Source organism: Betta splendens, chromosome 13, assembly GCF_900634795.4.
Source record: "Betta splendens chromosome 13, fBetSpl5.4, whole genome shotgun sequence".
NCBI classification, from domain to species: domain Eukaryota; kingdom Metazoa; phylum Chordata; class Actinopteri; order Anabantiformes; family Osphronemidae; genus Betta; species Betta splendens.
The window spans coordinates 21,140,247-21,155,472 of record NC_040893.2 but is presented as its reverse complement, the minus strand read 5'-3'; the positions used below and the strand labels follow the sequence as shown (position 1 = coordinate 21,155,472).

Here is a 15,226-nt window from a genome sequence, read left to right as displayed (position 1 = left end):
CTGTTGGTGATTATTGGTGACATTGATCGTTTGAAGTTTAACAACCTAAAACCACCGTTTATAACAAATACACCACAATCCAAAGCTGCGGGTGATGGCACAGCGTAAGTGCTGAACCAGATGTCAGGTAAAGAGCAAAGCTTCTTACTGTGAATTGAATCACAATTTAATATTCCAAACTAAGGCTGAGCTGGACTCAGATCAGCTGCTTGTGAAGAGCTTGTGTTTTTGATCCTGTGTGGCCAAGGGATCCCAACAGGCTGTTCATCGCCCTGCGAGGCCGCCAGAGGAATCAGGATGGAGCAAGATGCCGAAACGAACGTTTAACATGTGTGACTCACTGAGCACTAACGCTGTTATTGTCACAGAAATGTTTTTTTCCAGTGGAACCAACAGTAGTAAACATTTCAGACGGCTTCATTATTAAACACAGTTCATCACAACTGTTTACATTCATTAACATAATAACGAACATCAGGCTGTGAATCTAACGACTCAGTGGATCCTGAGGTAACGCTGTACAAATATTCATAATCCCCCTGATCACTATGGAGATCGCCTTTGAGTCTAAACGCTTGAAAAAGCAGCAGATAAAAGAGGCATCAACGGTCTGAGACAAAAAGTGACGCGTGTTGTTAGACTGAGTTCAGGTTTTCATGTGAGTGGGAGGTTGCTGTGTAATGGCTCTGTGGTGCCTTGTTGACCACATTCATTGCGTTATTATAAAAGGAGAACGGAGTTGCCATGGCAACGCTCTGCGTAGGTGTTGCATAAGCCTTACGGTGGGACCCCCTGACTCTTGTGTCTGATCGCTCCACAGCTCGTCTGCTGCCGATCTTTGTTTGTCCACTTTGATTTCAACGTTCTGGTGTCTTCTTGGTTTTATTATTCTGAGTTAACTTCAAAGCCACAGGGTGACGCACATTTTAGAATGAAGATACAGCAGCTGCCTCCGGTTCATTCTGTAAAAGCACCGCTGACAGTTCTACATTTACCGTTCTACCTGCTCTTCCTCGTTTTCCACCAACCAATTTCAAACAGACACCGCAGAAAAGGCTGAAGATCCCTGAAACCTGCTTAAATGCCGTGTTGTGTAACATGCAGGTGAGGGACAGCTCAAGACAAACCACGACGTTTATTCTTATTTATTATATTTGGCTCTGTTTTAAACACATACGGTGCTTTTCAACATTCTCAGGACAAATGCCTAAAAGAAGACTGACCAGATAATCACCTTTGGTCCTCCACGGCCACCGTCCAGCTCCTCCAGCTACTGCTGATCACCTGGATCAGGTGCGATCAGGTCGATCAGTGACTCGTCACGTCACCAAACAATATTTTTATTTGAATGCATGTGAAATATCTGCCTAACTTTAAGGCGCGTGTTGATCAGTGAGCCGCATAATGAACGTTATCCGCGCGCTGCGGTGACGTCAGTAACGAGGCAGTGCGGAGCAGGCGCCTTGTGCCCGCAGTTCAACTCTCTCCTCACCAGGCGCGCGCGCTGTCTTGTCAGTCACGCGAAGGTGCCGCACGAGAGCACCGCAACGTGCGGCTCGTGCCTCTAAACATTTTGGGGAATTAACAGTCTCGAAGCAAAAGGCGAAGAAACGGAGAGTCGGGTGGTCCTGGTAAGAACATGCGGGTTTCTCTGTGGGAAGCAGTCGTTGTCGGTGATGACGCCCAGTGTTTGAATGTGTTGGTTAGAAACGAGTCTGATTAGCAGCCTCTATGTAAATTAAACATCTACTGAGCCCTAATATTTGCATCGCTTGTTCTTATTCTGATTTATTCTGATATTTTCCTCTTGGCAGCTGTTTCCCCAAACTGCTGGACTAGAATTAAGCAATTTAAGCAGAACTAGACTGCGTTTGACTCTGATGCTCAGCTACCGTAGTGGATAATCATTCACTGTGTATTATTCGCTCGTTTTTTCTATATTTGTGAACTATTTTTGTTTATTTGGTCGTTAAGTCTCTGCCTAGTCTTTACCTGTGTTGCTGTTTAGGAAACGTTTTGTTTACCTGCTGTTGTAAATATAGTTTCTAGATTCTAGTCGTTGGGTTGTTTTATTGTCACCGTGAGGAGCAGAAACCTGAAGGTCCACATAAAGCTGCGCTGGCAGTTCAAAGTCCAAGATCCACCCAAAGGTCCTTTAGATGTTTAGTTTACTAAGGCCTCAATGTTTGGTGAATTGACACCTCATTAAAATGAGTATAACAGTTCTTCACCTGGAAACATTCATCTGTTGTGATCAACCTGCCATAATGGAGCAAGTGTCCACAACAGCAGCGAGCTATCGGCCACTAAAATACAAAGCAATAAACTAATAGGTGAGAAACGCGTGAACGCTTTATGACCAGTTCAGTTAAACCAGGTCTGAGCTGGCTTGCCTCACATCCTGATGGTGTGGTGATGCTCTCAGAACCTTCATCACCTAACATTGAGACAACGAGCACAGTGTTTATTGTGCACCAAAGAATCTGCTGCTGCCTTATTTGATAGAAACTGTGATGCACAGACCCACAGCCACACTGTTTAGGACCCACGCAAAGCAGAGTGTTGTGACTCAGCAGCTTCTGAGTGGATCCCTTTACAAATAGAAGTAGGTTCTGGTTTAGGCTGATTCTCTCTTTGATTCTGTGACGTTATTTCACTGTTCAAGGTGTAGTAAAGCTGAGCATCCCTGGGAAGTTCTCTTCTCTGACGACACACTGAGTCATCAAATCTCCACATTGTATCACAACGAGAGGGACAATTATAACAGAAACAACGCTGTGTCACATACAGGACAGTGTTAGTATGAGCCTGGACCTACCGGACCTGCCGAACATACAGTACCGGACTGTGTTGATCTTCTCTCCTGCTCTTTGCGCTGACGGCTGACAATAACACATTTTGACAAGTTCATGTGTGAGGTCTGGCTCACAGGGCTTTGACCTCCTCATAATATGAAGTCTGGTGAGGTACATGCTCCTGCATAAATGCAGTGCTAACAGACATACTGGATGTCCACTATAGTAGTATAATAGGAGGCCCCTGCACGCTTAACTAACCGCAGGTCCTTCATGATAGCGAAGGTTTGAGAAAGGAGGTTTTATTCTTACTCAGTATGATCTTAAAACATAGTGGAAGAAAGAGGAACTATGTCTGGAACACAGCAGTTGGATACAGGAGAACATACCAGAAGCAGCAGATCTATAAAACTATGACATTCATAAAGTTAGAAGGAGCTGATGCATGATCCTAATTAATTACATTTGTTTTATTTCACTGAATATTGCCTCAGGAGATCATGGTTTCCAGCCCAGCTGCCTGTGTATGTCAGCCTGAGTGACTGGTAGTGGGTGGTGGATGGTGGATGCGACTCCTCAGAGCTGGTTCCTGGCATAGCGGCTCATTGTTCTGGACACTGTCGGTTGGGCTCTCTTCCTGCATTTATCCATTCATCCATTCATCCACCTTCTTCCAGTCTGCGTGTTCACCCACTCTGAGTCATACTCTACACTTGTTCACACGTAGTTTGTTTGGGTCGTGTTGGGTGACAGCATGTGCTGCTCTCTGGCCCAGACTCATGTTGACAACCTTATGAGCTGGAGAAATGTACACAAGCTAACGTCTAATGCCACATGCTAACGTCTAATGGCCCATACTAACGTCTAATGCCACATGCTAATATTTAATGACACATCCATCCATCCATTTTAATCCGCTTATCCGTGGCCGGGTCGCGGGGGCAGCAGTCTGAGCAGAGGGTTCTAGACTTTCCTCTCCCTGGACACTTCCTCCAGCTCTTCCGGTGGGACCCCAAGACGTTCCTAGGCCAGCCGAGAGACGTAGTCTCTCCAGCGAGTCCTGGGTCTTCCTCGGGGCCTCCTACCGGTGGGACATGCCCGGAAAACCTCCCCAGGGAGGGGTCCAGGAGGCATCCGAACCAGATGCCCGAGCCACCTCAACTGGCTCCTCTCAATGTGGAGGAGCAGCGACTCTACTCCGAGCTCCTCCCGGGTGACAGAGCTCCTGACCTTATCTCTAAGGGAGCGCCCAGCCACCCTGCGGAGGAAGCTCATTTCAGCCGCTTGTATCCGAGACCTTGCCCTTTCGGTCATGACCCAAAGCTCATGACTATAGGTGAGGGTAGGAACGTAGATTGACCGGTAAATTGAGAGCTTTGCCTTTTGGCTCAGCTCCCTCTTCACCACGACAGACCGATACACCGACCGCATTACTGCAGCCGCCACACTGATCCGTCTGTCAAACTCACACTCCTTCCCTCCCTCACTCGTGAACAAGACCCCAAGATACTTAAACATCTCCACTTGGGGCAGGAACTCTCCTCCAACCTGGAGAGAGCAAACCACCTTTTTCCAGTTGAGAACCATGGCCTCGGATTTGGAGGAACTGATTCTCATCCCAGCCTCCTTCCCTGCCAGCGGATCCTACTCACCACCAGGTGGTGATCAGTTGACAGCTCAGCCCCTCTCTTCACCCGAGTGTCCAAAACATATAGCAAGCCCACACCAGCCCGGGCCTGGCTCCAGGGTGGGGCCCCGGATGCGCCACACCGGGCGACGTCTCTGGACTTGGTCGTCTGCCTTTCATAGGGGGTTTGTGAACCTCTCTTAGTCTGGCCCGTCGCCCAGGACCTGTTCGCCTTGGGAGACCTTACCAGGGGCATTTAACCCCCGACAACATAGCTCCCGGGGTCATTCGAGCACACAAACTCCTCCACCTCCTCCTCCGCCTCAAGGAGGAGTTAATGACACATGCTAACGTTTAATGAAACAAGCTAACATCTAATGCCACATGCTAATGTTTAGCGACACATGCTAAGGTCTATGGCACATGCTAACATTTAATGACACATGCTAATATATAATGACACATGCTAACGTTTAATGCCACAAGTTAGCGATTAATGACACATACCAACCTTTAATGAGACAAGCTAACGTCAGTTCCACATGCTAATGTCTAACATCTAATGACACATGCTAATGTTTAATGACAGGATACTGTAGATGCTGACAGCCTGCCACACTGGTTGGCTTTCCTGATTACACATGGACATCCTGTGGCCACTTACTCAGCTCCTTATGCTAGTGGCTGTCTTCCTCTACACTTGCACAGACCTGTTTCAGATCCTCTACAGTACATTCCTCAGGTCATTATTGTGCGTCTCCTTTGCATCAGAGGGCCAGTGAAGTTTTCTCAGCAGGTGGTATCATCCTGGGTAAATGCCATCCCAGTGCTTCTGAGCTTTCTTTGTCCTGTTGGTGCACTGCGGTTCTCTGAGTGCACAGTTTGTTTGTTTTTTTGAAAAACACAGCTGAGATCAACCTTACCTTCATGGTTCCCTCAGACTTTAAGTGTCTTCGCTGAAACCGCATCTCCCGATCCAACAAGGACTCTGGATTTGATGTGATGAAAACTCTTTAGGTTTTTAGACTCTAAGTCTAGTATTTGTCCAGTCCAGTCCAAAGACATGCATTAGGTTAATTGGCTACTCTCTGTTGTGAGTGTGTGCATGAATGGTTGTTTGTCTTTCTCTGTGGCCCTGCAATAGACTGGCGACTTGTTGAGGGTGTACACCGCCTCTCACCCTCAACAAGCTGGGATAGGCTCCCCACTGTGACCCTGAACAGGAAAAAACGGTAGAAAATGGATGGATGGATGGAGTAATGGGTTTATTCAACAGTTTCCTCATTTTTTTCTTATGTCTAATAATGCGTTGTTCTGTTTCTAATATACTGTATACATACAATATAGAGTTGTGGCTAATCCCCCAGCAGAGCAGCAGGATGCATGGAGCTGGTTCTGTGTAGTGGGTCACGTTTTTGGATCAGAACTAAAGGAGTGATAAAGGCAGCTTTGGTTTTTGCCACAAAGAAAAGAAAAGGTCTGGTAAATTGAGGATTTAATAACTGCATAGATTCAGAGGGCGGTGACAGGTGGAGAGGGGCTGGGTCATGCTAAGAGGGAGGCGGGGCCTGGTCAACAGGTAGGCAGAGACAGCCTGCTGGACGTGAATGGCTATTTTTATGGCATGTTTTTATCCAATTAATCGATTATGAAAATAACCCCGCCCTAATTTTGTTATGATCTTCTCTCTCTTTGCACCAGTTCACAATTTCGTTGTATTGTTGTACTGTGACTGTGCAATGACAGTAAAGCTTATCTCATCTTACTGTATCTTATTTATCTTAAAAACAGTTATGTTATTTAAAAGCTTATGATGAAATTACTTGACTAATTTGTTGATAATTCTTTGTTTACTCCAGGTTCCATCTTAATAACTAAGGTTGTCCTAACTAAGCTCCTTAAATTAGTTTTCTTTCTTTCTGTGTTACCTTAACTAATCTGTTGCTGTTGCCATGACAACAAGGTGTTAACTTAGCTGATGGAGGTTGGTGGCAGATACAGAAGGTTAGACTATTATTATTATTATTAAAATTGTTATTAGAATCTTTTGTGTAGAAACAGTTTCACTCTTTGGTGATGCAGAACCAGAAACTTGGTACAGAGCAGCTGTAGCAGTTTATCAGCCTGTTTGGCTGCAGAGATCAGGTTGTAAACCATATTACAAATGTATGAAGTTTGCATCAGCAATGATGCAAACGCCTCGACCATCACTTCTGAACTTCTTATCTGGGTTGGAATGAAAAAATAAGCTGGTCACTGTGTGTATGTGGATGTGTAACACACCCAGTGTATTCCCAGCTTCTCTGCAGTTTGAGCAGTATGGACACAGTATGTACTGTAGGACAGGGTGTGATAGATCACAGAATATTCAGGTCACTGTGTGTCTATGAGAGTAGACAAGCTGCTGCTGCTCCATCGTGATTATTATTCTCTGCTTCTAGGTGACACAGTCTTCCTGCCTGTCTCAGACGATTCTGGCTCACGCCCCCTTGTCCTCTCCCTCCTTCACCACCTCATCTCGCTCTCTCTCTCTCTGTCTCTTTGTCTCTGTCTCTCTCTCCCGCTCTCTCTCTGTAATGCTGGGCTGTGGGTGAGTGTGTCCATAACCAGATTGAAGCTGGGGAAGCTAAAGGTGGTGCGGCGGCAGCTGCTGCAGAGGTACAGCGCAACACACACACTGTCTGCTGTGTTACAGGCACAGCTGGGTTCAGTGTCAATGCTGTAGGTTTATGAGTTTACCTTGATATTATACATCTGAACTTTTTACATTCTTATAAAATCTAATTCAAACTCTTGTTCCATTTCCACAAGTGTCTGCTTAAAGCTGGAACATCTGTGACTAGACACATCTGGATGTGGTGTTCGGGGGAAGTGCATGAATTAACCTGAACAGGAGACTCCAGCTCCTGAACCTACAGTTTAGACACAGTTCATGCTACTACCATGGCTCTGATGAAGGTCTGGATGTGTCCCGTGTTCTTGATCCAGGTATGAACACCAGCCATTTGTCTCCTGCTTGGCTGGACTCTACGGTTGCCAATGGAGACGCTACCAAAGAGCCCGGGCGCAGCCAGGAGAGTGCTGCTGCAGCAGGGTAAAGCCAAAGGCCTCCGCTCACGTGTGCGTCAGGGAGGCACAGCTGGCCTCACGTCCTCCCTCTCTGGTCTGTTTTACAGCTGGAGTGCTTCAGTTTTGGACTCCTGATCGTCACCTTCTTCCTGAGTTTTGTGTTTCTCTACTTCTGGAGTGAAGCTCAGAATGACTACAATGATTTTGACTGGTGGGTTTCTGTTGGTGTATGTGCAGAGTGACTGGACCCACAGCATGAAGCCACCTGCTCACTGTGTCCTTCCTCAGGTTCAACTTCGGGACTCTGGGTTTCTGGTTCCCCTGGTCTCTGGTCCTGCTCATTGTTGCTGCTGCCCTTTTTACATATATCGCTCTACTCCTGGTATGAATACTTACAGATACTTGATGACGTATCAGACGTTACTTGATGATTACCATCATCAAGACTTCTACAAGGAGTAAAATGTGCTGAGACACATGAGGATGATGGTGATGATGGTGTTCATTTAATGTGTAAACCCTCAGGTGCTGGCAGTGTGTCTGCTCTCTGAGGGTCAGAGGCTCTACCTCCACTGGAGCCACAAGGTGTGTATATACACACACACACACACACACACACACACCACATGCACACACAGATACACAAACACCAGACACACACAGGCTGGCGCACACACACACACACACACACAACCACAGACACACACAGAGACAGACACGCAGAGACACACACATTGACACAGACAGACATACACACACGCACAGATTCAGACTACACACACACGCGCTCACACACACACACACACACAGACTACACAAACACAAACTACACAGACACAGACTACACAGACACACGCGCGCGCTCACACAAACACAAACTACACAGACACAGACTACACAGACACACGCGCGCGCTCACACACAGACTACACAGACACACAGACTACACAAACACACACGTGCGCTCATACAAACACACACACACACAGACTACACACACAGACACACACACCCGTTGTCCTCCAGTCTTTGGTAACACGTGTCTCCGTCTCAGACTGGGATCGTGGTGACGCTGGTGTTCTCCGTCACAGCCACCGCCGTACTGTCTGACCTGTGGAGTGAAGAGTGGTGGACACTCCTGCTCTCTCTGCAGGTCAAACCCTCGCTTACAGCAGAGAATTAAAGAGTTTTAATGGCTTGATTTCCTCTGATTCATGAGTCATAAATGCTTTGTGTTGCGTTCAGCCTCACCTTTCTCTCTTTCTCCTCCTCTTCATCTGTAGATCACGGCACCTTTCCTCCATCTGGCTGCAGTTGCTCTGATGGCAGTTCTGTCTTGGCCCATAGCCTTGCACTTCTTCCGCATGAATAAGAAAGGTAAGCAGGCCAATGCAATGCAATTATGTTGTAGCTGTGTCTCTTCACATCCAAGGTTTAGTTCATTCAGTTGTTGCATTACTCTTGTTACATCCACTGAAGAGCTAGTGTGTGCATCTGTCTTCTCCCTTTGGCCTCCATGGGTACTGTCCCTGGTTGCCATGATGATTCATGGTGGCTGGTAGAGCGATGCTGAGTCATGTTGTCTACAGATTGTCTGTTAGGAGAGAGAGTCAAAGCCCAGATGCAGCGAGGTTCCCTTTACTCCACTGTAACCATGAGCCTGTGAAGGTTCTGTGTGTCTGCACCCGGGTTCCACTGGAAGCACGAACCCTAAATTATCGCGTGACTACGTGTGTCAACGCTGGCTTTAGAACCTACGCAGGCAGGGGCCAAATCAAACTGCACCCTGACTTCAAGGCTTCCTCCCTCAGGGCGTCAGGTGTCCGTCCTGGGCCTCTACCTGTCGGTGCTCTTCTCTCTCTACCTGCTTCCTCTGGGGATGTATTCTCCCTGCATTAAAGCGCCAGGAACCTTGGGCCGTGCTCCAGCACTCATTGGCCACCGAGGAGCTCCGATGGTGAGGCTACACCTACCGGCTAATGGTGACGTAGGCTGTTTGGGGTCTGATGTGTGTTGCTGTGTGCAGCTCGCTCCAGAGAACACGGTCATGTCGTTTGAGAGAGCGGTTGAAGCGGGAGGAGAAGGACTGGAGGCCGACGTCACCATCAGGTGTGTGTCTGTTCTGACCGTGGCCGTGCCCGTTTGCTTCCTGTGGTGACCACTGCTTCCTCTCTCTAGTTATGATGGTGTTCCGTTCCTGATGCATGACTCCACCCTGAGGAGAACCACCAACATTGCTGATGTTTTCCCAAATCGAACGCACCTCGACGCCTCCCTGTTCACCTGGGCCGAGCTGCAGCAGCTGAACGCTGGTGGCTGGTTCTTATCGGTGCGAACACACACACACACACACACACACACACACACACACACACACACACACACACTGCACGGTGGGGCGACGGGCTCAGTAACTAAAGGAAGAACATGTGTGTCTGCCACGAATTGCCTACGTTAAACACAGAATGCCTCAGTCACAGGTTCCAACACACACGTCCGTGACATCAGTGCTGGACTTCATGACCAGGTTTTTCCCCTAATCCTTTGCTTTGCTGCATACACTGTTTTTTGTCGTACAGACGGATCCCTTCTCTACTGTGTCGTCCTTGTCTGACATGGATCGCTCGCTGGCTCAGAACCAGTCTGTCCCCTCGCTGGCCCAGTTCCTGGAGGTAGCGGCCCGTGGCGGCAGCCTGGTGCTGTTCGACCTGCGCAGACCTCCACCAGGACACCCCTACAGCCGCTCGTACATCAACACCACCCTGCAGGTGGTGCAGGCTCACATCAACTCCTCCCAGGTGACGGCACATTTCTTGGCTCTAGATTTGTGCTGCGAGCCGTTCCTTGATGTGATGTGTGATGGGTGCAGGTGCTGTGGCTGCCGTCTGACGACAGAGCGCTGGTTCAGGCTGCAGACCCAGACTTACAGCAGACCTCTGGAGACAAGGCTTCTATTCAGGAACTGACCGATGCTCGTATCACCAGACTCAACCTGCACTACAGCGCCATGTCTCAACAGCAGATCAGGTACGAACATGCAGAATGAGAATTAAGGCTGCAACATTTGATGCTTTGGTTATAGCTGATTTGATCTGTCGACTCGTGGAACGGTTTTTACACACATCTGCTTTTGAGGATTATGGTCAAACACTGATCAGTTTGAGAGCAGCCTATTTCCTGCTGCAAGAAGATACAAAGCAAAACGTTGAAGCTGCTTCATACCTTAAATTTAAACAACCTAATGAGACAGACACACTGTTACAGTGTGCATAGTTATGTGAAGGATGATGCTGGAATGTAGGAGGTTCAGACTGAAAATATGAGCGGAAGGAATCTGTGGGAGCGATAGAAAATATTACGCAAAGACAAGCGGTTGAAGTTTAGGGAGGTGAGAGGCTGATGAGAGCAAGTCGCTCTCGCCCCACGACAGCTTTGACCTTTCAGTCCAGACGGTAGAAGCAGCTTCTTTCATATGCACTGTCAATGTGTTGTGGTAAGTCTTATCTTGACTGTTGGACAGTTAAACCAACAGGTCCTTTAGATTTACAGGTTGTAACATCCGCGGTGCAGGTTGTTGACGTCACGGCAGAGCTGAACACTTGAACAGGCTGAAGCGTTCTGCGTCGGCTCATGTCCGTCCTCTGCCTCACACGTTTGTGTTTGTGCTTCCTGCCTTTGTGTCGTTCTCTCAGTAAGTACCGGTCGCTGAACATCAGCACCAACCTCTACGTCGTCAGCCAGCCGTGGCTCTACACTCTGGCCTGGTGTGCTGGGGCCCAGTCCGTAACCACCAACTCTGTCCACATCCTGTCCACCGTCAACAAGCCGCTCTTCCTCATGGTGAGCAGATTCAGCGCGTTACGAAGCTCGCTGTCCTCGTTTTATTCTTACTTTTATTTTGTATCAAAAGACAATGAAAAGCTGTTGTTGGTTGGTTGCAGTGGATAAGATGTAATGTACCAATAGCCGATGATTTCTGATCAGTGAGTGGGAAGGTTAGATGTTCTGCCAGACTTTTAGTGTCCTTAGCAGGTGTGATGGATGTATGAGGATGACCTTTTACCTTTGTGTTGCATACGTCACCACGTGTCTCTGCTGTAGATTCAAAGGTTGACATTCTGTCTTCTCTGTCTCTCTCCAGACTCCTGAGGAATATAGTCTGATGTGGGTTCTGACGGATGCAGCGTCTGCCTTCCTCATCATTGCAGTGTTCATATTCCACTGGTGCGTGGGCCTTTTGCTGCTAATCAGAGTCTGGTCCAGACGGCCAATACAAGGCTGTATGATAGAACCTGTGCCAGTCCAGTCTGTCTTCCACCTAATGACTCAAGTCTATTTTCTGGGATTGTAGGGTGGGGGTGGAAGATGGGGGTATAGCCACACATGCAATATATCTCTGCAACCATAGGGGATATTTGAATGCATTTGATGTCATAGCATATTTTTGCTTATTACTGCCTTAATTAATACCAATCAATGTATTGCTGTTGTGCAAGCATTGTATCCAGGACGTTACTATTTGACATGTATGACATGTCTGTAATCCCTTCATAGTCAGTGTTTGGTAAGTCGTTCCAACCCCAAAGGGACTCATCTGGTGCCTCAAAGGCAGCCAGTTGGGTCCCTGTGGGGTTTAATCTGTGACTGAACCGACTGAGGCGCTTTAATTCAACCACGGGTTTATATTTAGCCCATGAATAGAGATTATGGGTTAAATGCAAGCCATCTGTACTAAAACACAAGCAACAAGGCTTAACCTCAAACGTCTGAGGGTGAATTAGCCTTTGTTGAAGAAGCTGAGACACAGCTCTTGCTCTGCTCTGCTCATGGTGCTGGTGTCTGTCTGCTGTAGGTGGAGAGAGCGAGGCCTGCTGTTCTGGTCCGGCAGCCGCCAAACGCACGAGAATGGACCATACAGCAAGTTCAGGACAGGTGAGACATGTTTCTGCTGTGTAGATGAATGTAAACATGCCGTCCCTCTCCATCGTGATGTGGGTGTGTTGTTTTGGGATTTCTCCTGCTTTCATTTTCTGAATGAGAGATTTTCAGCAGGTTGTAGAGTCTGACTGCAGCTGCTGGTCCCTGAGGCCTGTTTGTACTCACTGATGTGTGTGTGATGCTGCCCGTCTTTGCATGCAGTGATCTCCTGCTGTGTGTGCATGCCAGACTCCGCAGAGGTCGTCTGTATCCGCTGGAGTCCCCTCCGCTCTGACCCTTCCACCGGATCGCTCGTCTCCCTCCCTTTGGTCTTCAATCCATGACATGTTGCATGTTTGTCCTGCTGGGAGCTTCTGCAAAGTGGTTAGGAACCCTTTTAAACTGAAGCAGACAGGCTTCTGCTCCACAGACGTCCTGCATGTTTGCATGTTTAATGTTGTCCGTCCCACACATGTAGTCAACGTTCTGTCTACGTCCTACAGCAGCCTTTGATGTATGAAGGTGGTGGTAACTTGTGGTAACTTTGGCCTTTTTACAGAGATGAGTGACGTGTGGTCCATCTCCAGTGTCAACGTCCGTCCACACTTACGGAGCACGCCCAGTTCACCTGTAGCTGCTCACCTGGCCACCATTACAGAGGAGTGATGGATAGAGAGAGAGAGGCAGGGCAGGCAGAGGAGGGAGGGAGAGAGCGCTCTGTGGAGGTCAACGTTCATTGATTCATGTAGCTGTGACATCTGTGTCAATACACTGCTGTTTACTGGAGCTTTAGATTTGTGACAGTTATCAACTCGCAGACGGAGCAGATGAATGTTAAAAGATGGAGCAGCTCCGTCCGTTTCTACGCCCCCCTCATCCGCAGCTGCTGACTGAATCCGAGCCCAGGAGCAGCGCGGTCCACCTCCATTATCCAATGAAGACTGTCCACCATCTGTCATGTCGGCTGCAGAGGATGAATTGAACCCTGCTGGACTGAGAATGAATGTAAAGAGGCTGGAGACGAAACCGTCACTGTTTATGTCTGTACTACAGTGAATGTAGGAAGCTGTGATCAGTGCCAAATGTATAAGCTGCTCTTAAGACCAAGAATGGATGGATGAACTGATGAATGGGTGAACTGATGGATGGATGAACTGATGGATGGATAGTTGGATGGATAGTTGGATGGATGTGTGGATGGATGGATGGATGGATGGATGGATGGATGGATGGATGGATGGATGGATAGATGATGGATGGAGGAATGATGGATGGAGGAATGATGGATGGATGGATAGTTGGATGAATGATGGATGGATGGAGGAATGATGGATGGATGGATGGATAGTTGGGAGGATGACCTGATGGATGGATGGATGGATGGATGGATGGATAGTTGGAAGATGAACTGATGGATGGATGGATGGATGGATGGATGGATGGATGGATGGATGGAGGAATGATGGATGGAGGAATGATGGATGGAGGAATGATGGATGGATGGATAGTTGGATGAATGATGGATGGATGGAGGAATGATGGATGGATGGATGGATGGATAGTTGGAAGGATGACCTGATGGATGGATGGATGGATAGTTGGAAGATGAACTGATGGATGGATGGATGGATGGATGGATGGATGGATAGTTGGATAGTTGGATGGATGAACTGATGGATGGATGGATGGGTGGGTGGGTGGATGGATGGATGGATGGATGGATGGATGGATGGATGGATGGATGGAGGAATGATGGATGGATGGATTGACGGAGCCACCGACCGTAGTTCACCTGTGCTGTTGTTCGCATGTAAAGTGATTCGATTCCGTATCTCAGCTTTCAGGTGTGACGTCCATGAGGTTCAAGCTTTGATTCTGTGCAGGACGTACCAGGAAGTGCTGATTAAAACCATCCTGTGGTGTGACCTTGTTGTATTAAGTGTCTGAAAGGAGCTGGTCTGTGTCCTGAACTGGCTCTGGTCTGACTCTGGACTACGTTTGTTATTCTTCACCTCGGGTTTCTGTTCATCATCATGTCTATAGCTGCTAATGTAATGTACTACATAGTATTGTAATATAAACAAGCGCTAGCATTTGTGTTGAATATTGTATGCAAAGCCTTTTAGCTGCAGGCGTCAGTGGACTCTGCACAGCCGTATTTATTCTATTGAATATGATGCTGCCACCTGAGGCCGCTGGTTGCATTAGATTTACTTTAGATGCATTGCGTTTCTGGCTTTGCATGTGTTGGATGTATCCGACATCCTTTAGATGCTTTCTTCAGATGATTCTGCAGGAAGCTGTCCATCTTTATGGACACCAAACACACCTTCAGGCTGTAGGACTTTTAATGTGGGGTCTTTCAGTTTCTTTTCTGAAGAGCAGTGTTTGGTTGGACCTCTGAGCCGGTCGTCAGCAGTAGAACGTCCTGCTTGGGTCTGGGTAAGTTCACTAAATGTTTAATCCAAAGCTTCTCGATATTAGAGCTTAATTCTAGTGGTTAGATTACACTGATTGGAGGACAGACCTGGTTCTACCACGTGAATGGTTGGTTTGTTAGGACGAGCAACAAAGCTCTGCTGTGTAAAACAAGTGGACGTGAAGCTTTATATAGTCAGATCTGAGAATGAGGAGCACACAGGCTCATCATCTCTGACCATGAGTTGAAGCTGGAGGATGAATGAGCAACAATTTTTTCTTATTTTATAGAATATTTACAGCTTTTTTACTGTAATGTTTCTCTGAATGTAAACGCTGCTGTCATCTGAAATTAAAACTAAAAAAGGATGTTTCTTGTTGGAAGCGATCTGTGGTGAGT

General features: G+C 47.5%; 1 protein-coding gene across 1 annotated transcript; it reads left to right on the top strand.

Moving 5' to 3' along the window:
- Positions 1 to 6,692: 6,692 nt before the first annotated feature.
- Positions 6,693 to 15,195, top strand: gdpd4a (glycerophosphodiester phosphodiesterase domain containing 4a). The gene is made up of 17 exons (XM_055514173.1): positions 6,693 to 6,750; positions 6,864 to 7,080; positions 7,411 to 7,516; positions 7,599 to 7,702; positions 7,780 to 7,873; positions 8,017 to 8,076; positions 8,546 to 8,644; positions 8,775 to 8,868; positions 9,303 to 9,448; positions 9,518 to 9,600; positions 9,670 to 9,820; positions 10,071 to 10,289; positions 10,361 to 10,518; positions 11,184 to 11,331; positions 11,633 to 11,715; positions 12,344 to 12,423; positions 12,968 to 15,195. Exons 1-17 carry the CDS (start codon positions 6,693 to 6,695, stop codon positions 13,072 to 13,074), a joined length of 2,007 nt encoding a protein of 668 aa, XP_055370148.1. The 3' UTR covers positions 13,075 to 15,195.
- Positions 15,196 to 15,226: the final 31 nt, after the last annotated feature.